This window comes from Heloderma suspectum, chromosome 4 (genome assembly GCF_057233095.1).
Source record: "Heloderma suspectum isolate Gila_16-S chromosome 4, 16-S_ref, whole genome shotgun sequence".
Classification (NCBI taxonomy): Eukaryota; Metazoa; Chordata; class Lepidosauria; order Squamata; family Helodermatidae; genus Heloderma; species Heloderma suspectum.
Window position 1 is genome coordinate 113359580 of NC_139461.1, and position 27316 is coordinate 113386895.

Sequence of the window (27316 nt, forward strand, 5' to 3'; positions counted from 1 at the left end):
TAGCTTTTCATATTTCGATGCCTCAAATTCTACAGGTAGATACTTTTCAGAGTTTTAACAACAGACTTTTTAATTAGCTGTCAGGTGAATTGCTTTAGAGGTTGAATGTAAGGTTTTTAATAGCCTCTCTATGACTTGGCTAAATCCTAAATTTATACTGGGTGAACAGAAAAGAGTGAACTCCCATAAGAAACAGGAGTATGTACCAAAGAAGTAAATACGTATTAGAAGAAGAGAGCTGGAATATCTGAGTTCCTTATTTCTTGGCTGGGATGTCAGTAATATCTTGGGGTTGTTATTAAGCAGCAGGAAATATGCCAATAAAATTCACCACTAATTCTTTGGAAGATTGTGTGAAGATGAAGAGTGTTAGGAAAAAAGAGACTCCATAACCGTTGGTGCCTCAGTTACGTAGGAGCCTGAGTGGCGGGAAAAATGTGGGCGGAGCCAAAAGGAGAACCATAATGACGCGCTCATGACTAACAGCTTGGTAAGCTGATACTGACTGTTTATTGGCTATTGACTTGGTAAGCTGATGTACTGACTGTTTCATTGGTTACTGGCAAGAACAATAGAAGTGATATGGTATAAAAGGCTTTTGCACACGTGTCTCGGGGTCCAGACTGCTCTGCACCCGTTTTGCAAAACGTTCAATAAAATAGTGTTGGATCCACTGCTGCCTGCCTGGCATCCTTCTAAACCGAAAGCAAGGACTTTTTTTATCTAACAATTTGGTGCCGTGACTCAGATCCTGCTTTGGGGCGCGTCCCCTTCGCGCTGAGCCGAGGGGCCGTGGAGGAGAAGTGGCCACAGGCGGTTGTTTTACACTGCCTTCTCCTCACGACGGCGGTGGCGGAGGCGCTTGGGGACCAACGCCAGAGGAAGAGGGAGACGTGATCACTCCTTTTAGGCACCGGCAGCGGATTAATAAGCAGCTGGACGCAGCTGCGGGCGGGACAGAAGAGGCTTTTGGGGTAAGTGAAACAGCTTACATTAGGGGATAAACGCAGGACGGTGGTGTGTTTGTGATTGTGTGAGACGCCTATGGGCGAAGTGAGTGGGGAGCCCCGATCTGCATTTCCCTACCCTGGAGACAGGCTGGGTCAGAGGAGGGCGAAGCGCAAGAATTGCTGATTGAAATTCCCACCGTCATGGGCGGGTCCCAATCTAAGTCTGCGAAGAAGTCCCACACGCCCTTGGAGTGTTGTTTGCGCAGTTGGTCACGTTTTAAGCAGGATTATGGAACTAAGATGACAAAGGATCGTCTTGTCTTTTTTTGCACCCGGGAATGGCCAATATTAGAACCCAAATGGCCACCCGAGGGGTCTTTTGACCCAACCTTGGTATCTGATGTGCGAGCAACAGTAGCACAGAGGGGAAGTTGGGACCAGTTCCCTTATATTGATTCGTGGGCAACTTGTGTGCCCTTTGGCGGCAGGCCCGCTCCATGGGTTGTTGAATGCATGTCCCTTGCCCTTCCCATGGTGGTCAAAAGGAAACCACCAAAAGAAGGACCACCTAGGGTCGTGGCCACGGCACCGGAGGACCTATTGCTTCCTCCTTCCTACGGGACAGCCGTCGCAGGGCGACCGCGCCCGTTGCAACCACCACCTTCTCCTGAGGGGCCCGCCCAGCAGTTAGATGCCCCCGAGAAGGACCCCTCTCACGAAATAGTACCAGAGGACCCCACCCCTCTAGTTGAATGCCGGGACACTCTCCAAGATCGTCTACATTCCCTAGAGGAAAGATTGGAGGTCCTACAAAGAGAAGCAAAAGGGGGACCTAACTATAACCTGCAAAAGGACCCCCAACCGCCGGTGAAGTTCACCTTCCCCATCAGAGAAGTCCCCGACCCTACCACCCAATATCCTCAAGGGATGATGTTTGTTTATGTCCCATTCACGACATCTGATTTGTATAATTGGAAACAATTTACCCCCTCCTTTGAAGAGGATCCCGGGCTACTCCTGTCTCTGATGGAGAATGTGAGGCTTACTCACAACCCCACATGGGACGATACACAAATGCTATTGAACACCTGTTTCCTCAGCCAAAAGCCAACCATCCTTGCGGGGGCACGAGCCAAGTATAGGGAGGAAAATCCCCAGGCAACTGAGGAGGAGATGGCAGAGGTTCTGCCCACAGGGCGACCCAATTGGGGGGTGGCCACAGCGGCACATAGACACTTACATGCTGACTATTTTCGGCTCATTTTAGCAGGCATGAAGCAAGCCGCGAGAAGGGCCCCCAATTTGCAAAAAGTCCTGACTCTAAAGCAAGACAAAAACGAACCTCCTGCCGTGTTCCTCCAAAGGCTGAGGGAAGCCTTCGCTAAATATACTGACATTGACTTGAATGATCCAAATAATTTAAGGATCCTCACGACTCAGTTCGTGGGAAATAGCTGCCAGGACATCAGAAAGAAGTTGCAAAAAGTTGAAGGAGGGTTGGCAGCTGACCTAGGAGTTTTAGTTGAGGTAGCTCAAAAGGTTTATGAGAGGCGAGAAGAGGAAGAAGGAAAAGAAAAAGACAAGAGGCAGGCCAAACTCCTTGCTGCGTTTCTTAGACCTGACAAAGAAGGAGCTAGAAAGGGGAGGAAAGGGGGAAGGAAGGGATCTCCCCTGGGGAAAGATCAATGTGCCTTCTGTAAGAAAATGGGGCACTGGAAGCGTGATTGTGAGGCTTTGAAGCAGAAAGAGAGAGGGGAAAATACGGGAGGAGCAGAGAGAGTTCTGTATGAACAAGAAAGAGATTAGGACAGACCGGGGCCCGGCCCCCTCTTAGCCGTCTCTGAGGCAAGACGGGACCCCATGTCAAAATAAAGGTTGGGGGCCGCTCCTACAAAACCCTTGTGGACACAGGGGCCGCCCTGTCCATCCTCCCCCTCAGTGAGTCCCCAACGGGAGGTGGGGGGTTCACCACCATAATGGGGGTCGAGGGAAGGGCAACCCAAGTGCCCCTCTCTCGTCCCCTGTTCACCAAGGTTGGGAAAACACACCTAGAACATGCATTTGTCTGTACCCCCTCCTGTCCGGTGGCATTGCTAGGAAGGGACTTATTGACTAAACTCCAAATTGAGATTGCTTTTACTCCTGACGGAAGGATGGAGATACGGCTCCCTAAACAGCAGAGTAGTAACTACCAAATGGCCCTTTTGAAGGTTGCAGAAGAATCCACCCCAGAGGCCACCAAGGACTGGAGCCTAATAGAAAACAGAGTCAACCCTCTAGCTTGGGCCGGGATTGGAGGGGCCTCTCGTGCCAAGTCGGCAGCACCATACAAAATTCCCCTCAAGGAGGGAGCAGGGCCTGTTCATGTATCCCCTCCCCTCAAGGAGGGAGCAAGGCCTGTTCAGTATCCCCTTTTCCGTCAAGGAAAGGAGAGCCTACAACCAGTAATAACAAAGCTCCGAGAAGAAGGCCGGCTCATTGAGATAATGTCCCCCTATAACACGCCCATCATCGCTGTGCCAAAAAGGGGAGGGGGGGGCAAGGGCTTTCGCTTAGTGCAAGACCTCCGGCTCATTAATCAGCAGATCGAGGCCCCCCATCCTGTGGTCCCCAACCCACACACCCTCCTTGTAGGAATTCCGGAAGAGCACGCCTGGTTCACTGTCATAGACCTAAAAGATGCCTTTTTCAGCATCCCCCTCCACCCTGATTCAAGGCCTTTGTTCACCTTTGAATGGGAGAGCCCAGAGGGGGGGTCAAAAGTTCAATTGACATGGACAGTAATCCCTCAGGGGCTGAATCTCTCACCGGTAGTCTTTGGCCAGCAGCTCCAAAAGGATCTCGAACCCTGGGTCCAGCAGCACTCAGAGGTGCATCTCCTCCAGTACTGTGACGACCTCTTGATTTCAGCCAAGGCCAAGAATGCGTGCCTGAGTGGGACGGTTTCCCTCCTCAACCATCTAGCGGGGGGGTGGGTTATAAAGTGTCAAAAGAAAAAGTACAGTTGGCCCAACCAACTGTAAAATTCCTAGGCTACCACTTAACTAAAGGGACTCGGAGCCTAGGGCAAGAAAGAGTCGAAGTCATCCGTGACACTCCTGTCCCTAAGTCCCCCCGCGAATTGAGGGCCTACCTGGGGCTGACCGGATTCTGCCGACTATGGATAGCAAACTATGGGGAGACAGCGCGGCCGCTGTATGAGGCGCTGCAGAAAGATAGACTGGATAAATGGAAATGGACTAAGGAAATGAATAAGTCTTTCCTCAGTCTTAAAGCTGCTCTTGTGTCAACACCCGCACTGGCCATACCAAATCCCAGCCGGCCATTTAGACTTTATGTGCATGAAAATAAGGGAGTGCTTTGCCAGCGAAAAGGGCCCTCTTGGAGACCAGTGGGATATTATTCCAAGGTCCTAGATGTCGTAGCACGAGGATGGCCAAGTTGCCTGAGAGCAGTGGCGGCAACAGCTCTGATCTGTACCAAGGCCAAGAAAATGACGATGGGAGGACCCATTGAAGTTTGGGTGCCGCATGGGGTGCCACAAATTTTGGGATCAGGAGGAGGAAGCAAATTTCTCAACCCGGCCCGGCATTCCCGATATGAAATAAGTTTACTAACAAACGAAAACCTCACTTTTAAGGCTTGCTCTAGCTTTAATATCGCCACACTACTGCCAACATTACTGGGCACAAACGGATCGGGACTCCCAGATCATGACTGCCTTGAAGTATTAGACCTAGACACCAAAGGCCGACCGGACCTTGAGGATGAACCAATAGAGGGAGCCAGAGACCTGTTTGTAGATGGGTCTAGCTATATGCTGGATGGAAGGCGCTACACAGGAGCGGCCGTTGTTACTCTAGACGAGAATGTGCACGAGGAAAGGTTGCCTCCTCATTTCTCCGCCCAATCCACTGAACTGGTAGCCCTGACAAGAGCCCTGCAAGCCAGCAAGGGAAAGCGAGTAAATATCTATACTGATAGCAAAAATGCCTTCGCTGTTGTGCATGCTCATGGGCAACTGTGGAAAGAGAGGGGATTCCTTACAGCAAACGGATCTCCAGTGGCTAATGGCGGCCTAATAGTGGATCTTCTGGATGCCCTCCAGCTACCCTCACAAGTGGCTGTTGTCCACGTCCGAGCCCATGGGAAAGAAAAAGAGGAAAAATGGAGACAGGGAAACCAGAAGGCAGATGAGGCCGCAAAAAGAGCAGCCAGAGAGGGAATCCAAGGAACATTCCTCATTCTACCCAAAAGAAAAGAGCGCCCCACATACTCCCCTGCTGAGTTACAGATGGCACAAGAACACGGAATAAGTCCCTGCGACGACGGATGGATCCAGATGACAGATGGAAGACTGCTTCTTCCACAGACCCTGCAGAGGGTTGTCTTAGAACAAGTTCACCATTCTCTAGGACACCCTGGAGTATCAGCCATGATTGACTATTGCAAGAGGCTGTTTGTCTCCCCTGGCATAACTGTATGCGCCCACCGACTGGCCGCAACCTGTGAAGTCTGCCAGAAAACCAACCCTCCCAGGGCACCCCCTCCTCCAAAAGGAGGGCGACCATGGGCCTACTATCCTTTCCAGAGGGTGCAGATTGATTTTGCTGAAATGCCACCATGTAGGGGTTACAGGTATTTGCTTGTAATAGTGTATCAAATGACAGGGTGGGTAGAGGCGTTTCCATGTAGGAACTGCCAAGCTAAAACTGTTGTTGCTAAATTGTTACAGGAGGTGGTGCCCCGGTTCTCCCTGCCCAAAGTTATAGAGTCCGATCAGGGCTCACACTTCACCTCAGTTATTACACGGGGACTGGCACAGGCTCTGGGAGTAGAGTGGCATTTACATTGCCCCTGGAGGCCCCAGGCAAGTGGACAAGTTAAAAGAATCAATCGGAGCCTCAAGGAGACTTTAACCAAACTCCACTTGGGTTGAGGCTCTGCCAATAGCTTTAACGAAGCTTCGAAGGATGCCAAGAAAGGACATAAAATTGTCCCCCTTCGAACTGATGTTTGGGTTCCTGCCTCAGGTACACTGTGGAAGGAGGGAGGAAGTCAAGTGGGAGATGGGTGATCAGATGCTAAGGGATCAGTTGACTTCTCTACAGTCTGTTCTTTCACAGCTACGAGCTTATTCTGTTCCGTTCCAGAGATTGCCGTTAGATGCACCTATCCATCTTCCAGACGGGAGACGAGGTGTTGCTGAAAAAGTGGAATAAAGAAGCTTTAAAGGAAGGGTGGGAGGGGCCTTATTTGGTGGGACCAACCAGCCACTCGTGTGTAAAGCTTGTGGGTTCTAGCAAATGGACACATTGCAGCCAGATAAAGCCATTTAGGCGACCCTTGCTTCCTTCTGTCACCTGGAAAGAACAGAAGGACACGGGCAACGGTCCTTTGCTCCCTGGCACCCCTCCGGAAGCTGCCAGGGACACAGGCGAAGAAGCCATCTAGGAGCCACAATCACCTGTAATATACAAGTCACAACATCTGGGAAAAGCTCGGGTTCGAATTACAAAAAACTTGTAATATGAAGCAAGTATTGTGGGTGGTGTTGGTAATGTTAGTCAAAGAAATATTAACATGGATGGTGATGCCTCAAGGACTTGGACTTGACAGCTTTAAGATAAAACCCCGAAATGTCACACCTACACCCCTCAAACCACTTCTGGTACACATCCCCGAGAAAGAGAGGCGTCCCTGGAGAACCAGGTTAGGAATCCCAATAACAGAGGAAACTGATAATGTGTGGTTAGAGTGGATAAAGTATACAGCCAAGTCCTTAAATAAGTCTGACTGTTTTGTTTGTGCCACAGGAAGATCAGTAGCAAAGGTGCTGCCTTTTCCTCTGGGGTGGGACACTCCTTCCCTCCTCACCTGCGTGATCCGTTTGTTCCAACACCCTGATGCATGGGGAGAGGAGGAATGGCAAACCCTCAATAAATTATAAAGGTAAAGGTGTCCCCAACCAGTCGTGTCCGACTCTAGGGTGCGGTGCTCATCCCCGTTTCTAAGCCGAAGAGCCAGCGCTGTCCGAAGACGCTTCCGTGGTCATTTGGCCGGCATGACTGAACACCGAGGTGCATGGAACGCTGTTACCTTTCCCGCCGAGGCGGTACCTATTTATCTACTTGCAATTTCTTGCTTTCGAACTGCTAGGTCGGCAGAAGCTGGGACTGAAGACGGGAGCTCACTCCGTCACGCGGCACTCGGGTCTCGAACTGCTGACCTGCCGACCTTCCAGTCTGCAGTTCAGCGTCTTAACCACTAAGCCACCGCGGCCCCATAAATAAATTATACCCCCCACTCAAATTAAAGGATCGCGTCAGACCTTCCACAATCTTCTTGCAAAGAAGAAACCATACCGGATGCATACACCGAAACCTTGCAGACACAGAGGGGCGTATAGGGAACCTGACGAGTAAAATAAGATGTGTTAATTCCACCCGCTTTAGGAATAATTCCCTTTCAGTCCCACGGGCTGATCTCTGGTGGTATTGTGGTGGTCTAGAGTTGTATGAGGTATTGCCCTCCAATTGGTCTGGAGCTTGTGGGTTAGTTCAGTTGGCAGTCCCCTTTTCAATTGCGTATCATCCAGCAGAGAAGACTAGCCAACCCCGGCAGAAACAATCAGTAACCCCTTTTGATGATCAAATATACATTGACTCCATAGGAGTACCAAGGGGAGTGCCAGATGAGTTCGAAGGAAGAAATCAAATTGCTGCAGGATTTGAATCTACCCTGTTTTGGTGGGTGACCATTAACAAAAATGTAGATTGGATCAATTACGTTTATTATAATCAACAAAGATTTATAAACTATACCTGAGATGCTGTAAAAGGATTGGCTGAGCAGCTAGATGCCACCAGCCAAATGGCTTGGGAAAATCGGCGTGTTCTTGATATGATGTTAGCAGAAAAAGGGGGGGTTTGTGTCATGCTAGGTGGACGGTGTTGCACCTTCATCCCTAACAACACTGCCCCAGGTGGCATGGTAACAAGGGCTTTGCAGGGCCTCAACGCCTTGTCTGAAGAATTAGCCGAGAATTCGGGGATTAACAACCCCGTGACCGCCTGGTTAGAAAAGTGGTTTGGAAAATGGAAACACCTAGCAGCCTCAATCCTTATCTCGCTTGTAGTGGTAGTAGGAGTTCTGGTATTATTTGGTTGTTGCATTATCCCCTGTGTTAGAGGCTTATCCCAGCGATTGATAGAAACCGCTCTGTCAAAACAGATGCTCTTGCTTTATTGTACCAATAAAGAGGCTCCGTTTTCAACGCTTTAAGACGTGAGTAAAGACTTAAAGGAGGGAATTGTTAGAAAAAAAGAGACTCCATAACCGTTGGCGCCTCAGTTACGTAGGAGCCTGAGTGGCGGGAAAAATGTGGGCGGAGCCAAAAGGAGAACCATAATGACGCGCTCATGACTAACGGCTTGGTAAGCTGATACTGACTGTTTATTGGCTATTGACTTGGTAAGCTGATGTACTGACTGTTTCATTGGTTACTGGCAAGAACAATAGAAGTGATATGGTATAAAAGGCTTTTGCACATGTGTCTCGGGGTCCAGACTGCTCTGCACCCGTTTTGCAAAACGTTCAATAAAATAGTGTTGAATCCACTGCTGCCTGCCTGGCTTCCTTTTCTTCTAAACTGAAAACAAGGACTTTTTTTATCTAACAAGAGGAAAACACAGAAAGTTTCTGTAAGGAAGAACTCTTGTGGCAGATTGCCAAATTTTTACTGACACTGCTTTTGTGCCTTTAACAACAGCTAGACATGAAAACAAAAATCCATAGGTGAAGCTTTCCCTGGCATGGAGATCAGATGAAGTTTTCCTCAAATATGTCTACAAAGCTTCACTTGTCAAAAGGCTGTGAGTCAAGCTGCTGGTTGGAGCACAGCCAGTAATAAAACTAGACCACCTCTATTCCTGACCAACTATTTAGGACTAGATAAAGTGCCAGTATTGGGCAACAAATTAATGAATTTGTAATGTGAAAAATGAGCAAGATGAACCCATGACGATGTTATGTGTTTTTCTTTTGGCTGAACAAATCACTGACAGTGGTAGACTACCTGAAGTGAAAACTGTGTCTGAAAGTTGGCATTGATTTATCTCTTTGTCAGTTAGGGTCCTGATTTGCAAAACACTTTGCTACAGTCACTTGCAGGCTCCTAGTTGGAGAACAAAATGTGCAACTAGGTGCTGAACACACCATTCCCATCTCGTGTTTCAGTGTCTGGGGCTGCACAAACAGTGCTTTTTTAAATACTGAAGTCCTAGTTTCAGGCCCCCTATTCCCCACCAAAAAGCTGATCAGTGGGCTTTTAAGTTTTAAAAACAGGCTCCACATACTTGGCTCCAGCTACTCTGCGTGGTCCCCATTGCTTTGGGGTGGCAATGTTCATTTCCATCTATCAGGGGCAAGCAAATGCTTGCCAAATTTGTTTAAATATGTTCAAATACTTGTAGCTCAGAAATTACTTGTGTTTCTATCACAAACATAAATATGTAGTTCTCCAGTTTTAAATTAACCAAAAGTTAAAGCCATAAACACCCCTTTAGTACATTATTAGACTGTAAATATGGGAATGATATTAAAGGCAAAACTGAAGTACTTTGGCCACATCATGAGAAGACTGGATACCTTGGAGAAGATGCTGATGCTAGGGGAAGTGGAAGGCAGAAGGAAGAGGGGCCGACCAAGGGCAAGGTGGATGGATGATATTCTGGAGGTGACGGACTCGACCTTGGGGGAGCTGGGGGTGGCGACGGCCGACAGGAAGCTCTGGCGTGGGTTGGTCCATGAAGTCACGAAGAGTCGGAAGCGACTGACCGAATAAACAACAACAAGACTGTAAATATGTTTATAATCTCTATGCCTATAATCCTGCATGGCCTTTAGTTATGGGAGAAGAAACTGTTCATGTAACAAAATAATCCTGGAATAACTTCACGGTTCTAATCCAAGAGAGAAGAGGGAACTTCTGTATCAGGTCACTTTCCCCTTGCAGTCAGAAGTCAGGCCCTAGAAATATTTTAGCTGATCTGGTGATATGTGAACTCAACTGCCTATGCAAGGTTGTGGTGGATTCCCATCTGGAGAATGAGTGACTGAACCTATATGTTTAGGGATGGGGGAGGAGGGGGGAGGTTCTCCTGAGTGTATTAAGGTGAATCAAGAAATTTAGACAAAAGCACAGGATACAAGTTGACTAAATAAATAAAGAAATAGGCAATAGATGCAGTCACACTTAAAAATAAATGTAATTGTATCACATCCTACCTTGCAACTACAGTTGCCAGAGGAGCATCCTTTCTATACACACCGAAGGCATTATGTTCATTGGCAATCTTGTTGGAAAAAAATCTTTTTGGCAGGGGCATGTGGTCTGGCTGCGGTGTACAATAAACCTCCTGTGGTAGCTCATTCATTGGAAACTTGTCAAAGTAGGAGAACTTATAACCTGAAAAGAAGGGGGGAAATAGGAATTGTCTACGATTTTAAGTACAGTGGTGGTAGGTTTAGGTTTGCCATGTCTTTTTACTGGCCCTGCTGCTGTGCCTTTGACAGCAGCCCAGCCCAGAGAAATTTAGCAGGTGATGCGTTCCCCACCACATCTCCATGCCAAGAAATCTTCACTTGCTAAATCGGTGTTTGACAGGCTGCTGTTAAAAGTTTCTTCTAAAGTGGCAACCCTAGTGGTGCTGATGTGACGCATACAATTCACAACTGACTTACAGCATCTAGTCTCAAAGCTGGTACAAAAATATAGGGGGTTAGATTAGCCTAGTCCTCAGACACTGGGATTATCTTCTATGTTGTGGATCTAACTGCCTATATATTCCCTCCCTTGCCTTGTGTACTACTTCACAGGGCCAGCATCAAGCGTGGCATGGTTGGGCACCTGCCAAGATCCCACACTTGACAAGATCCCCTAGAATTGCCCCTCCTCTTCACTTTTGCACCCTACTTGTTCTGCCCAGAAAACGGTGGTAATGAGAAAGAGGAAGAGGAGCAATAGCAGCTGATGTGAAGGTAGACACTGAGGAATGGGGTTCATTGAGCGTGTCTTGCCCAAGACCCTCAAAAACCTGGAGCCACCACTGCTACTTCATTTTCCCATGGCCTCACTTTCCGCCCAGTTGATTTTTTGTCATTCAGTGCATGATTGTGGAATGAAGATAGCGGCCTCATGGGTAGCAGCTTTCTAAAGAGCTCTGGTTTTGGCTCTTTCAGGTTTTAATCAGTTTTATACCTGTTTTAATTTGTTTTAAGCTCTGCCAAATTGGGCTTCTCTGAACAGTAACAAAGCTATATTATCATACATCATTACTAGCTTCTGTTGTTGTTGTTTATTCGGTCAGTCGCTTCCGACTCTTCGTGACTTCATGGACCAGCCCACGCCAGAGCTTCCTGTCGGCCGTCGCCACCCCCAGCTCCCCCAAGGTCGAGTCCGTCACCTCCAGAATATCATCCATCCATCTTGCCCTTGGTCGGCCCCTCTTCCTTTTGCCTTCCACTTTCCCTAGCATCAGCATCTTCTCCAGGGTATCCTGTCTTCTCATGATGTGGCCAAAGTACTTCAGTTTTGCCTTTAATATCATTCCTTCAGTGAGCAGTCTGGCTTGATTTTCTGGAGTATGGACTGGTTTGATCTTCTTGCAGTCCAAGGCACTCTCAGAATTTTCCTCCAGCACCACAGTTCAAAAGCATCTATCTTCCTTTGCTCAGCCTTCCTTATGGTCCAGCTCTCGCAGCCATACATTACTACGGGGAATACCATTGCTTTAACTATGCGGACCTTTGTTGTGAGTGTGATGTCTCTGCTCTTCACTATTTTATCAAGATTTGTCATTGCTATCCTCCCAAGAAGTAAATGTCTTCTGATTTCCTGGCTGCAGTAATCTTTGCGCCTAGAAAGACAAAGTCTGTCACTGCTTCCATGTTTTCTCCCTCTATTTGCCAGTTATCAGTCAAGCTGGTTGCCACAATCTTGGTTTTTTTGAGGTTTAACTGCAACCCAGCTTTTGCACTTTCTTCTTTCACCTGCGTCATGAGGTTCCTCAGCTCCTCCTCGCTTTCAGCCATCAAAGTTGTATCATCTGCACATCGAAGATTGTTAATGTTTCTTCCAGCGATTTTAACTCCAGCCTTGGCTTCATCAAGCCCAGCACGTCGCATGATGCGTTCTGCGTACAGGTTGAATAGGTAGGGTGAGAGTATACAGCCCTGCCGTACTCCTTTCCCAATCTTAAACCAGTCCGTTGTTCCGTGGTCTGTTCTTACCGTTGCTACTTGGTCGTTATATGGATTCCTCAGGAGGCAGACAAGATGACTTGGTATCCCCATACCACCAAGAACTTGCCACAATTTGTGATGATCCACACAGTCAAAGGCTTTAGAATAGTCAATAAAACAGAAATAGATGTTTTTCTGAGACTCCCTGGCTTTCTCCACTATCCAGCAGATATTGGCAATTTGGTCTCTAGTTCCTCTGCCTTTTCTAAACCCAGCTTGTACATCTGGCAATTCTCGTTCCATGAATTGCTGGAGTCTACCTTGCAAGACCTTGAGCATTACCTTACCGGCATGTGAAATAAGTGCCACTGTTCGATAGTTTGAACATTCTTTGGTGCTTCCCTTTTTTTGGTATGGGGATAAGTTGATCTTTTCCAATCTGTTGGCCATTCTTGTGTTTTCCAAATTTGCTGGCATATGGCATGCATCACCTTGACAGCATCATCTTGCAAGATTTTAAACAGTTCAGCTGGGATACCGTTGTCTCCTGCTGCCTTGTTATTAGCAATGCTTCTTAAGGCCCATTCAACCTCACTCTTCAGGATGTCTGGCTCTAGCTCACTGACTACACCGTCAAATCTATCCCCGAAATTATTATCCTTTCTATACAGATCTTCCGTATATTCTTGCCACCTTTTCTTGATCTCTTCTGCTTCTGTTAGGACCTTGCCATCTTTGTTTTTGATCATACCCATTTTTGCCTGGAATTTACCTCCAATGTTTCTAATTTTCTGGAAGAGGTCTCTTGTCCTTCCTATTCTATTATCTTCTTCCGCTTTCGCGCATTGCTTGTTTAAAAATAATTCCTTATCTCTTCTGGCTAACCTCTGGAATTTTGCATTTAATTGGGCATATCTCCCCCTATCACTGTTGCCTTTTGCTTTCCTTCTTTCTTGGGCTGCTTCCAGTGTCTCAGCAGACAGCCATCTTGCCTTCTTGGTTTTCTTTTTCTTTGGGACGTTTTTTGTTGCCGCCTCCTGAACAATGTTGCGAACTTCTGTCCATAGTTCTTCCGGGACCCTCTTTACTAAATCTAGTCCCTTAAATCTATTCTTCACCTCCACTGCATATTCATTAGGAATATTAGTGAGCTCATATCTAACTGATCTGTGGGTCTTCCCTATTCTCTTTAGTCTGATTCCAAATTGTGCAATAAGAAGTTCGTGATCTGAACTACAATCAGCTCCAGGTCTTGTTTTTACCGACTGTATAGATGTCCGCCACCTTTGGCTACAAAGGATATAGTCAATCTGATTTCGGTGTCGACCGTCTGGTGAAGTCCATGTATAAAGTCGTCCCTTAGGTTGTCGGAAGAGAGTGTTTGTTATGCACAGTGAGTTGTCTTGGCAAAATTCTATCAGACTACGTCCTGCTTCATTTTGTTCTCCCAGACCATGCTTGCCTGTAATTCCAGGTGTCGTTTGACTACCCACCTTAGCATTCCAGTCTCCTGTAATGAAAATAACATCTTTGTTTGGCTATCCAGTAGGTGCTGCAGATCCTCATAGAACTGATCGACTTCTGCTTCTTCAGCATCTGTGTTTGGGGCGTATATTTGGATCACTGTGATATTAAATGGATTACCCTGAATTCGAATTGAGATCATTCTGTCATTTTTTGGATTGTATCCAAGCACTGCTTTAGCCACTTTATTAGTAATTATGAAGGCTACTCCATTTCTTCTGTGGTCCTCTTGTCCACAGTAGTAGATCTGGTGGTCATCTGATGTGAAGTGGCCCATTACAGTCCATTTCAGTTCACTGACACCCAAAATGTCTATATTTAATCTTGACATTTCCCCAATAACCACATCCAATTTGCCATGGCTCATAGATCTTACATTCCAGGTTCCTATGGTGTGTTGATCTTTGGAACGTCAGATTCGTCGTTCACCACCAGCACCATCGGCTGCTAGCCGTCCTTTCGGCTTTGAGCTAGCTGCGTCATCACATCTGGGGCTAGTTGAATTTATCCTCTGTTCCTCCCCAGTAGCATTTTGACCATCTTCCGACCTGGGAGTCCCATCTTCCGATGGTATATCGACATATCTCTGGTTGTACTGATCCATTTAGTTTTCATGGCAAGAATACTGGGGTGGGTTGCCGTTTCCTTCCCCAGGGATTGTATTTAGTCTGACCTCTCTGCCATGACCTTCCCATCTTGGGTGTCCCTTCACGGTTTAGCTCACGAAGTCATTGAGGTGCTCAAGCTGCAGCACCATGACAAGGTAACGATCTCCTTTGCTGGAGACTAGCTTCTGTACAGAACAAATATTTAATGTAGCAAACTGTTCAGATGCTAGGACCCTGCCAAGTTTGAAGAGCGCTGTTAAGATAGTGGAATTCCTGGTGGGGAATTCAGGAAGGAGGACTCGCTACTTAATATCACCCTACTCTCCTCTGTTGGAACATAGGGTGGTAGGAGAATTTATATAGCAAGAAGCACCTTCACACTTTTTTTATCCAAGAGCTTTGGAATAAAGTCATTTGCAGAGTTTTAATTTATAAGCCTAAAATCTTTAACTGTTGGAACTCCTTGTCCGTCCATTTTGCCTAGCTTCTCCCTTAAAGGAGTCGCCTCCGTGATTATAAGAAATTGCACTGAAGTCATCCAGGAGCACAACCTCCCAAACCTGCAGGAATTCAACAGAGAGCCGCAGGTGTAGGTAACGGAGAGAATAGAACGAAGACACAGTGTGATTTCTAATGGAAATGAAAGGCTAATACAACGTGACAGAAAGCTCTATTCCTTTGGTTGTTGCTGAGAATTTTAAGAAACCTCAGTTCTAGAAAGAACTTTAAATTCTGGGACTCAGAATTATTATTAATAAACTTTTATCTGATTATTAATCGATTTCTAACTGACCGTAAATTATCATAATGGTCTTGACAAGGAAACAACATTCACTTCTTAAAATCTCCCAAGACAACACTGGCAAGCCTCAAACTCAAAAATCAATAAAGAATTTTTTTATCCCACTGATTGAAGGTGCTCCTATGGAGGAAAGCTTAGAAGAAGCAGGGATGTGGGTAGGTGATCTGGAGAAAGGGGACCCAGAGGACTTTTCTATTTTTGATGTGAATTCCCAGGAAACCAGTATGCTGTCTCAGCATCTGCCCCAGCTGGAGTCTCCACCATATCACATCACTCCTACAAATGATGATGGGAACACACTCAAGGATGGCTCCTCTGCTCCTGATTCTAATCAGCCAGATGTTGAGTTCCAACATTCTAATGGCTCAGCTGAGTCTAACACAAGTCCCTTATCTTTTTTAGGGGATCACTGTTTTTTGACGGTTGCACTTGCTGAACAAATCTTCAGTGGAATAACCCAACTTAAACAAAAAGTATCTGGACTGGAAGCTACTGTCTCTGCTGTATGTGGACTGATAGAATCTGGTATAATGACATTTGGGCCCCCCGCCACAAATTTTTTAAATATGGAGGAGTATATGGGTGAGCGAGCAAATTGCAGAAAGTCTTCCGCTAGTTGTGGAGATCCTTTACAATCTTCAATTTAGACTGAAAGTAATTTTCTACCTGCAAACATCTTTAATGATGTGCTATCTCCAACAGCTGTCGCCCCACCCAGGGAAAGCCAAGGAAATTATGACTGTTTAGGGAAAGCTATGAATGTGGATAGCTCCTGGGTTGATAACACTACCAGTCAACTGCCAGAGGAGACCATGTGGACTTTGGATGAGCTCAGCGAAAACTCAAACAGGTCCAAAATTTCTTTAGATGACAAGGATTCCTATAATTCTAAAGATATATCCATGCAAAACAAACTTCTTGACAGCTGTTCTTCAATTCTTCCCTACCACCAGAAGCAGCCCAGAATCAAGCTCTCCAGAGCCAGAAAATAAACCTTTAATTTTAATCTTCCATAACTGGAGAGTAAAGAACTCAACAAGGCTCCTTCATCAGCAAGCGAACACTTTTAAGAGATCTATATTGTTTTTCGGGAGTCCAACTAGAATGGGAAGAAGTTGTGTTGTTAAATGTATTTTATTCAAATAGATTATATGGGAGTGTTGAACTGAGCTTTAGTAACCCCAGTGTTTGCCTGAAACTTTGGGAAATGTTGTCATATTCTAAATTACATAATTTACTGATAGAAATTGGCCCCATTCAACCTATGCCTTTATTAGCCTTTACCTGTCTTAGCAGAAAGTCTCTAAACTCAGGCCCAAAGTCCCCTCTGAAATTTAAGGAGGTTCTCAGAACTACAACTCAGGACCTCAGGGAAGGGAGGAGAAACTTCCCATTGACTTTCCCTAATAACATACCAATCCGGAACCCTCATATGAGATTCTCAAGATTCCCAAACAGCCTGCATGAGCATGGAAACTCGGAAAGCAAACAGCCATTGACTCAAAGAAATGGATCAGGAAGCCTAAATGAAAGTTCAACATTAAGGGTCCTGCCTGAGCTTCTGTTCATAAAGAAAGACAGTCAGTGACCTATGAATTCAAAATGTAAAGACAGAGGAATTATCCATGAAGAATTCTCTCTATCAAACCTCTTTTCCCCACTTAGTTCACTAAATGATTGACTAGGCCCTCCAGGTATTTCTCATCCCATTTCCACCCTTCAGATACTCTCTTGGAATGTAGCAGGATGGAGAAATAAACTCGTGGACTTTGAATTTTTGCAATTCATCCAAACCTTTGATATTATCGCCATCCAAGAAACATGGTTATTGGAGGCTAATTCTGTTCTTGTACAGGGTTATAAATCACTAGAAGTTCTAGCATTTAAAGTCCAGAAATTTGGTCAGGGAAGTGGGGGGTTACACTATTAGTTTCAATTGAATTAGATATGGAAGCAGTGATCCTGGACAAGTATACAAATAACTTTATCCAGGTTGCTCTTCTCAATAATTCCCATATAGGCAGATTTATCTGCTTAAATATTTATATCCCCCCTCATTATGCCCTTTTATCCAGAGATGGTTGGAACAAATTGGATGAGACTTTATATAACATCTCATTAGACTACCCAGAAGCATTGCTCATTTTATGTGGGGATATTAATGCCTGGATGGGTGCTGATTGTCAAACTCTGGGAAAGGTAATGAAATTGGATATTGAGGAGTTTCTACTCAGATATGGTCATCACAGGACAAAAAGGTCAATAAGGCTGGTCAGGCATTGTTTCATGTAATATCCAAATATCAGCTATTTCCTGTGAATGGAAGCCCCAAGGATAATTCTAAGGGTTACTTCACCTATTTGTCAGACAGAGAGGTGCCAGCGTGGTGGACTATATACTAGTCTCCACATCTCTCTGCTACCACGTTCTACATCTAACAATAGAAAATGGAGCTGAAAGTGACCATCTGCCCCTCATATTGACGGTGTCACTGCCCTCTTGCCATCTTACAATGTGCCCTAATCCGGTGGAAGGTACTCTTGTTGGCGGGAAATGACTTAAATGGTTAATTAAGATGGATGAGGCTTCGTTCTTCTAAGTGAAAAACTATGTAATCTTAGGCACCTCTGCCTGGAAAAGGAAGACAATATCATAGAGCTCCACCAGGAAATAGCCCTCGCTTTAAGACTTCATGTAACAACTGCCTGGACCATAGAGAGTAATATCCAACCACTTTTACCTGGTATGATAAGGAGTGTTGGAATGTGAAAAAGATGTTATCCAAATGGATCAGGATAGCTAGGCTAGACAGGTCTGGGGAAGCTAACTTAGCTATCTTATCCCAACAACAGATTTATAAAAACCTACTTAAACAGAAGAAAACAGCATTCTATGAGAGGGAATGGTTGGCCCTATGCCAGGTGATGGTAGATAAGGATGAGGCCAGGTTTTGGAGACTTGTGACAGCAGGTGAAGGGAAGGGGAGATTTGCACAAGAGGCACTAATCCCTCCCAATTAATAGGTGCTGCATTTTAGTAAAATCTTTGGGAACTCTTCAAATGAAGATTCCATTACCCCTGCCCGCTCTATGAATCAGGTTCTTCCCCAGTGGCAACTAGTGGCAACAGAGGAGGTACTGGAAGATATTGCAGCACTAACTAAAGGGAAAGCACCAGGTGATGATATGTTACCACCGGAGATATATAGATCAATCCTGAATGGTGGGCTCCTATACTCACCAGACTTATTTATTTATTTATTTATTTCATTTCATTTCATTTATTTCATTTCTATACCGCCCAATAGCCGAAGCTCTCTGGGCGGTTCACAACAATTAAAACCAAACACACAATAAAACAATTTAAAATATATAGAACATTAAAACCACAATATAACAATACAACCACAATAAAATCTAGCAGCAGTGCAGGAGTTTAAAATACAGATTTAAAACAGCAAAGATAAAAATTTAGAAAGCTAAAATGCCTGGGAAAATAAAAAGGTCTTCACCTGGCGCCGAAAGGAATACAATGTAGGCGCCAGGCGAACCTCGCTAGGGAGCTCATTCCAGAGCCGGGGTGCCACAGCAGAAAAAGCCCTCCTCCTAGTAGCCACCCGCCTCACTTCCTTTGGCAGGGTCTCACGAAGAAGGGCCGCTGATGATGATCTTAAGGTTCACTTAGGACTTTTTACATATATCAATACAACAGGCATTCTACCCCCCGGCTGGTCCTCTAGCATGATTATTCCTATATTTAAAAAAGGAAATATCCATGACCCAAAAAATTATAGACCAATAAGCCTTTTGAATGTAGTTTCAAAATTATGCTCTAAACACTTGCTACGGAAATTAATGGCTCGGGAAGAAGCAAATAAGGTAATTAATGAAGCACAAGCAGGTTTTTGTAAAGGCTACAGCGCAATAGATCAATGCTTCGTCCTTTACCATTTAATCAAAAAAACAATACAAGGATCTTTGAAAAAATTATATAAAGGCTTCATTGACTTAACTTCTGCATTTGACACAGTAAATAGGGCCCATTTATGGGAAAAGCTTGCTGATTCGAACACTAATGCAAGACTTCTTTGGTTTATTAAAACACTCCATCACAAACGTCTCCCAGGTAAGAATGGGATTAAATGGTCACCTTACAGAAGACATTAAACTTGGCCAAGGAGTCCGTCAGGGCTGTATTTTGGCTCCTTTCTTATTTACTTCTTTGTTAATAACTTAGCGCAAGAAATGGAATCCCCAATTCCCCCCTGCCAACTCTTGACTCAAACAAGGTCCTAATTCTGATGTATGCGGATGATGTAGTCTTATTGCCACTTAACCAGATAGGTTTGAGACGCATGCTAGTCAAGTTTAGCTCTTTTTGTAGAAATGAGTATCTTAGTATTAATTACTCTAAAACCAAGATAGTGCTTTTTGAGAAAGGAAACAAAAAGCACAAATGAACAATCGATGGCCATCCTATCGAGCAATGTAGCTCATTCAAATATCTGGGTATCCATCTTAATGAAAGAATTAACTGGAAAACACACTATGCTGCAATCAAATTGACAGTATCCAGATCCATACTACAGATTCTGAAATTCTTTTTCTCCAGGGGTGGTCAACTAGTAGTTGTTGTTGTTGTTGTTCAGTCGTTCAGTCGTGTCCGACTCTTCGTGACCCCATGGACCATAGCACGCCAGGCCTTCCTGTCCTGCGCACTCTCCCGGAGTGTGCTCAGGTTCATATTCATTGCATCGGTGATGCTATCTAGCCATCTCATCCTCTGCCGTCCCCTTCTCCTTTTGCCTTCAGTCTTTCCCAGCATCAGGGTCTTTTCCAGAGAGTTTTCTCTTCGCGTTAGGTGGCCAAAATATTGGAGCTTCAGCTTCATTATCTGTCCTTCCAATGAGCACTCAGGGTTGATTTCCTTTAGGATGGACTGATTTGACCTCCTTGCAGTCCAGGGGACTCGTAAGAGTCTTCTCCAGCACCACAGTTGGAAAGCATCAATTCTTTGGCGCTCAGCCTTCCTTATAGTCCAGCTCTCACAGCCATACATTACTACTGGGAAAACCATAGCTTTGATTAGACGGACCTTTGTCGGCAAGGTGATGTCTCTGCTTCTTACTATGCTGTCTAGGTTTGCCATAGCTTTCCTCCCAAGGAGCAAGCGTCTTTTAATTTCATGGCTACAGTCACCGTCTGCGGTGATCTTGGAGCCCAAGAAAGTAAAATCTGTCACTGCTTCCATTTCTTCCCCTTCTATATGCCAGGAAGTGATAGGGCCAGATGCCATGATCTTTGTTTTTGTAAAGTTGAGTTTCAAACCAGCTTTTGCACTCTCCACTTTCACCCTCAACAAGAGGCTCTTTAGATCCTCTTCACTTTCTGCCATTAGGGTGGTATCGTCTGCATATCGGAGGTTGTTGATAATTCTCCCAGCAATCTTAATTCCGACCTCTGATTCATCCAACCCGGCATTTCTCATGATGTACTCTGCATATAAGTTAAATAAGCAGGGTGACAATATGCAGCCTTGTCGTACTCCTTTCCCAATTTTGAACCACTCGGTTGTTCCATGTCCGGTTCTTACGGTTGCTTCTTGACCCTCGTACAAGTTTCTCAGGAGACAGGTAAGGTGGTCTGGTACTCCCATCACTTTAAGAATTTGCCACAGTTTGTTGTGATCCACACAATCAAAGGCTTTAGTGTAGTCAATGAAGCAGAAATAGACGTTTTTCTGGAATTCTCTTGCTTTCTCCATGATGCAGCGAATGTTGGCGATTTGATCTCTAGTTCCTCTGCCTCTTCGAAACCCAGCTTGTACTTCCGGTAGTTCTCAGTTCGCATACTGCTGAAGCCTAGCTGGTAGGATTTTGAGCATCACCTTGCTGGCATGTGAAATGAGCGCAATTGTGCGGTAGTTTGAACACTCTTTGGCGTTGCCCTTCTTTGGAATTGGAATGTAAACTGACCTTTTCCAGTCTTGCGGCCACTGCTGAGTGTTCCAAATTTGTTGGCATATTGAATGCAGCACTTTAACAGCATCATCTTTTAGGATTTTAAATAGCTCAGCTGGAATACTGTCATCTCCGCTAGCTTTGTTGTTACTAAAGCTTCCTAAGGCCCACTTGACTTCACTCTCGAGGATGTCCAGCTCAAGTTCAGTGACCGCACTATCATGGCTATCAAGGACATTACTATCATGGCTATCAAGGACATTAAGATCTTTCCTGTATAGTTCTTCTGTGTATTCTTTCCACCTCTTCTTAATCTCATCTGCTTCTGTGAGGTCCCTGCCTTCTTTGTCCTTTATCATGCCCGTCTTTGCACAAAACGTTCCCTTGAGATCTCCAATTTTCTTGAAGAGATCTCTAGTCTTTCCCATTCTGTTGTTTTCCTCGATTTCCTTGCATTGTTCATTTAAGAAGGCCTTCTTGTCTCTCCTTGCTATTCTCTGGAACTCTGCATTCAGTTGGATATATCTTCCCCTTTCTCCCTTGCTTTTTGCTTCCCTTCTTTCCTCAGCTACTTGTAAAGCCTCATCAGACAGCCACTTGGCTTTCTTGCATTTCTTTTTCTTTGGGATAGATTTCGTTGCTGCCTCCTGAACAATGTTACGGACCTCCGTCCATAGTTCCTCAGGCACTGTGTCTAACAGGTCTAATCCCTGAAATCTATTCCTCACCTCCACTGTACATTCATAAGGGATATGATTTAGGTCATACCTGAATGGTTTAGTGGTTTTCCCTACGTTCTTCAATTTCAGCCGAAATTTTGCAAGAAGCAGCTCATGATCTGAGCCACAGTCAGCTCCAGGTCTTGTTTTTACTGACTGTATGGAGCTTCTCCATCTTTGGCTGCAATGGACATAATCAATCTGATTTCGATATTGACCATCTGGTGATGTCCATGTGTAGAGTCGTCTCTTGTGCTGTTGGAAAAGACTGTTTGCTATGATCAGTGTGTTCTCTTGGCAAAACTCTATTAGCTTTTGTCCTGCTTCATTTTGTACACCAAGGCCATGCCTGCCTGTTATCCCGGTGATTTCTTGACTTCCTACTTTAGCATTCCAGTCCGAAGAGGACATCTTTTTTTGGTGTTAGTTCTAGAAGGTGTTGGAGGTCTTCATAGAACTGATCAACCTCAGCTTCTTCGGCATCAGTGGTTGGGGCATAGACTTGAATTACTGTGATGTTGAATGGTTTGCCTTGGATTCGTACTGAGATCATTCTATCATTTTTAAGATTGTACCCCAGTACTGCTTTTCCCACCCTTTTGTTGACTATGAGTGCTACTCCATTTCTTCTCAGGGATTCTTGGCCACAATAGTAGATATGATGGTCACCTGAATTAAATTCGCCCATTCCTGTCCATTTTAGTTCGCTGATTCCCAAGATGTCGATGTTCAATCTTGCCATCTCATGTTTGACCACCTCCAGCTTACTTTGATTCATTGATCTTACATTCCAGGTTCCTAAAGAATATTGTTCTTTACAGCATCGGATTTTCTTTTCACCACCAGACACATCCACAGCTGAGTGTCCTTTCGGCTTTGGCCCAGCCGCTTCACTCTTTCTGGCGCTATTTGGAAATTCCCTCTGCTGTTCCCCAGTAGTATATTGGACACCTTCCGACCTGAGGGGCTCATCTTCCGGCGTCATATCTTTTAGCCTTGTGATACGTTCCATGGGGTTTTCTTGGCAAGAATACTGGAGTGGGTTGCCATTTCCTTCTCCAGTGGACCACATTTTGTCAGAACTCTCTGCCATGACCTGTCCGTCTTGGGTGGCCCTGCACGGCATAGCTTATGGCTTCACTGAGTTATGCAAGCCCCTTCGCCACAACAAGGCAGTGATCCATGAAGGGGCAACTAGTAGAGCCGGTCCTAAAAATATTTGTTGGGAAAGTAGTCCCCTAAATGTGCTATGGAGCCAAGATATGGGGTGAAGGGAATATTGGAAAGAAAAGGAAAGGTTCCTCCTGTGCAAGCACCGAGTCATTGCTGACTCCTAGAGGGACGCTGCTTTTGCTGGCGTTTTCATGGCAGGCTATAGCGGGGTGGTTTGCCATTGCCTTCCCCAGTCGTGACTACCTTTCCCCCAGCAAGCTGGGTACTCATTTTACCGACCTTGGAAGGATGGAAGGCCAAGTCGACCTGAGCCGACTACCCGGGACCCAGTTTCCGCTGGGATCAAACTCAGGTCGTGGGGAGAGTTTCGGTTGCAATACTGCCGCCTACCACTCTGCGCCACACAAGGCCCCATTGGAAATACTCCAAAATGGTTTTATAAGGAAAATACTTGGTTTACCCCCAGGCATGCCAGCAGCCCTGCTGAGAGCAGAGTCTGGTCTGCCCTCTATCGAATCTAGAGTTAACAAAAGTATGATACAATATTGGTGCAGACTGAATGAAATCACAGATTCTAGACTCCCGACTCCACGGAGCTGCTGGCTGGTGCTGCCGGCAGCAACATCTGGCCACTGCTGGGCTGCGCAGGGATGCAGATGGTGGCGGCTGTAGCCACCACCATTTGCGTTCCCTTTTTTTCGCCGTGATAGGCTACATAAATATTACATAGCCTATCACAGCGAAAAAAAGGGATGCAAATGGCGGCCTGCCTGCCTGTTCAGTCTGCTATTCAGGTGCTCATTGTTGATGGGCAACAGGTCTTCAGGTTCTTTATCTTTAAACCAGAATTGGACAGGGAAGCCAAATAGAGGTAAAAGGGGACACATGTCCACTCAACCAGCCACCCCCACCCCACCCACTGTTTTTCCACTCCAAATTCTTCCCTCCCAATGTTGATTTTCCTTAGAGAGGAAACACACTCTGGGTTGGAAGTCACTCAAGATGGGCAGGGTTGGAGGAGATGGGCCAATTTATGAAACCTGGGAAGATGATTCTTGTGCTGACTGGACATATTCTGGATGCAAAGCTGTTATTGTTACCGTAGTGTATTGGGCCTCCTGGATTGGACCAGACAGACCTTCAAACAGAGGACTATCTCTATAAAAGAAGATCCATGGCTTTCCCTTTTTTTCGCCATGATAGGCTACATAAATATTTACGTAGCCTATCAGGGTGAAAAAAAGGGACGCAAATGGTGGACCGAGCCAGCAGCTCCGTGGAGTTGCCATGGAGCAGAGCCAGCCGGCGAGGATTTTGGGGGGAGGGACGGAGCGCCTCCCCCCCACCGCGGATGTCACGAAACAAAACAGGTAAGTCGTTTCGTACATCCCTAGCAAGAACTCTGAAGGAGATGGCAGCAGTCCGTAAGGGAGATTTAATGATCTGATAAGTCTACCTCGTGAGGAATTTTAACAAGTTTTAAGTTTCATTTTATTTTTGAGTATTTTAAAGTTTCATGTGTTTCCTTATTTCACATTTATGCTAGTATTTATATGAAAGTTGATTCTATAGCTAGTTTTTTGTGAACAATTTTAACATGATCTAGGTTTCTATTTTAGTGGATGTTTTAAGATGTATTTTATTTGTAATGTTTAAATATCATGCATAACCCCTCCCTATCATCTCTCATTTGTATATATTTTGAGGGACATTGCTTTGTTGTGCACCACTGCAATGGCCTATGGCTAAAATTCCCCTTCATGGATCACTGCCTTGTTGTGGCGAAGGGGCTTGTGTAACTCAGTGAAGCCATAAGCTATGCCGTGCAGGGCCACCCAAGATGGACAGGTCATGGCAGAGAGTTCTGACAAAATGTGGTCCACTGGAGAAGGAAATGGCAACCCACTCCAGCATTCTTGCCAAGAAAACCCCATGGAACGTATCACAAGGCTAAAAGATATGACGCCGGAAGATGAGCCCCTCAGGTCGGAAGGTGTCCAATATACTACTGGGGAAGAGCAGAGGGAATTTCCAAGTAGCGCCAGAAAGAGCGAAGCGGCTGGGCCAAAGCCGAAAGGACACTCAGCTGTGGATGTGTCTGGTGGTGAAAAGAAACTCCAATGCTGTAAAAAACAATATTGTTATTGAGCTGCTTCTTGCAAAATTTCGGCTTAAATTGAAGAACGTAGGGAAAACCACTAAACCATTCAGGTATGACCTAAGTCATATCCCTTATGAATACACAGTGGAGGTGAGGAATAGATTTCAGGGATTAGACCTGATAGACAGAGTGCCTGAGGAACTATGGATGGAGGTCTGTAACATTGTTCAGGAGGCAGCAACGAAATCCATCCCAAAGAAAAAGAAATACAAGAAAGCAAAGTGGCTGTCTGATGAGGCTTTACAAGTAGCTGAGGAAAGAAGGGAAGCAAAAAGCACAGGAGAAAGGGGAAGATATACCCAACTGAATGCAGAGTTCCAGAGAATAGCAAGGACAGACAAGAAGGCCTTCTTAAATGAACAATGCAAAGAAATCGAAGACAACAATAGAATGGGAAAGACTAGAGATCTCTTCAAGAAAATCAGAGATCTCAAGAGAACGTTTTGTGCAAGGATGGGCATGATAAAGGACAAAGAAGGCAGAGACCTAACAGAAGCACATGAGATTAAGAAGAGGTGGAAAGAATACACAGAAGAACTCTACAGGAAAGATCTGAATGTCCCTGATAGCCATGATAGTGCGGTCACTGAACTTGAGTCGGACATCCTAGAGAGTGAAGTCAAGCGGGCCTTAGCAAGCATTGCTAACAACAAAGCTAGCAGAGATGACAGTATTCCAGCTGAGCTATTTAAGATCCTAAAAGATGAAGCTGTTAAAGTGCTGCACTCAATATGCCAACAAATTTGGAACACTCAGCAGTAGGGATGTACAAAAGGGACTTACCTTGTCCCGCAGCTTTTTACGCGGTGGGGGGGAGGCGCTTCGCTTCTCTCCCCGAAGTTCATGCGAGCGGGGGGTGTCTTCCCGCCTCACCCGGCTGAAATTCAGGCCGGTGGGGGAGGCTTCCCGCCTCGCCCCCGGCTGAAATTCAGTCTGGGGAGAAGCGCCCCGTCTCCCCGGCCGCGAACTTCAACAGAAAAGTAAAAAAAACAACAACGCCCCGTGATAGGCTACGTAACGATTTACGTAGCCTATCACGGCTAGATCTGCAAAGTCAGCCATGATAGGCTACGTTAACCGTCACGTAGCCTATCACGGGTGACTTAAAAAAAAAAAAAGCGCGTACGCAAATGGCGGCCCCCATAGGGAGCCGTCATTCGCGTTCCTTATTTGGTCGCTGTAGTCTACGTAAAGATTTACGTAGACTACGGCGAAAATAAGGGCAACGCAAATAGCAACGCAACCTTTTTTTTTTTTTTTAAGTCACCCGTGATAGGCTACGTGACGATTTACGTAGCCTATCACGGCTGACTTTGCAAATCTAGCCGTGATAGGCTATGTTAATCGTCACGTAGCCTATCACAAGGGCGTGGTTTTTTTTTTACTTTTCTTGGAATGGCGGTGGCGGCAGCCGGTCGAAAGACCGGCTGCCGCCCCCGCCCCTGTCGAAGCCCTGCCAAACCGCCGCTGCGACCCGCCACCGGGAGCGACATTCGGGAAAGGTAAGTCCCATCCCGGGGGGGGGGGGCGGGGGGGAGAATTTCTCCCCGAAACTACTTCGGGGGGCCGAATACGTTGGCACTCGGCCCCCCGAAGTTTCAGCGAGAAATTCTCTAACACCCCTACTCAGCAGTGGCCACAAGACTGGAAAAGGTCAGTTTACATTCCAATTCCAAAGAAGGGCAAAGCCAAAGAGTGTTCAAAGTACCGTACAGTTGCGCTCATTTCACATGCCAGCAAGGTGATGCTCAAAATCCTACAACTAGGCTTCAGCAGTATGTGAACCGAGAACTACTGGAAGTCCAAGCTGGGTTTCGAAGAGGCAGAGGAACTAGAGATCAAATCGCCAACATTCACTGGATCATAGAGAAAGCAAGAGAATTCCAGAAAAACGTCTATTCTGCTTCATTGACTATGCTAAAGCCTTTGATTGTGTGGATTACTGTGGCAAATTCTGAAAGAGATGGGAGTACCAGACCACCTTACCTGTCTCCTGAGAAACTTGTACGAGGGTCAAGAAGCAACAGTAAGAACCGGACATGGAACAACCGATTGGTTCAAAATTGGGAAAGGAGTACAACAAGGCTGTATATTGTCGCCCTGCTTATTTAATTTATATGCAGAATACATCATGAGAAACGCCGGGTTGGATGAATCATAGGTCGGAATTAAGATT

The 27316-nt window shown here is 45.6% G+C and overlaps 1 protein-coding gene across 2 annotated transcripts in view; it reads right to left on the minus strand.

The window, feature by feature from the left end:
• The window catches only part of LOC146347308 (testis expressed protein 56-like), a 44778-nt gene that overhangs the window by 3493 nt on the left and 13969 nt on the right, over window positions 1-27316 (minus strand). The window contains exon 2 of one of the 2 annotated variants that reach the window (XM_084850446.1): window positions 10239-10419. The exons of the other annotated variant lie outside the window; for it this stretch is intronic. Coding sequence (XP_084706572.1) covers window positions 10239-10419 — 181 coding nt within the window. The remainder of the gene's footprint in view (window positions 1-10238; window positions 10420-27316) is intronic. 2 annotated transcript variants of the gene reach the window in all.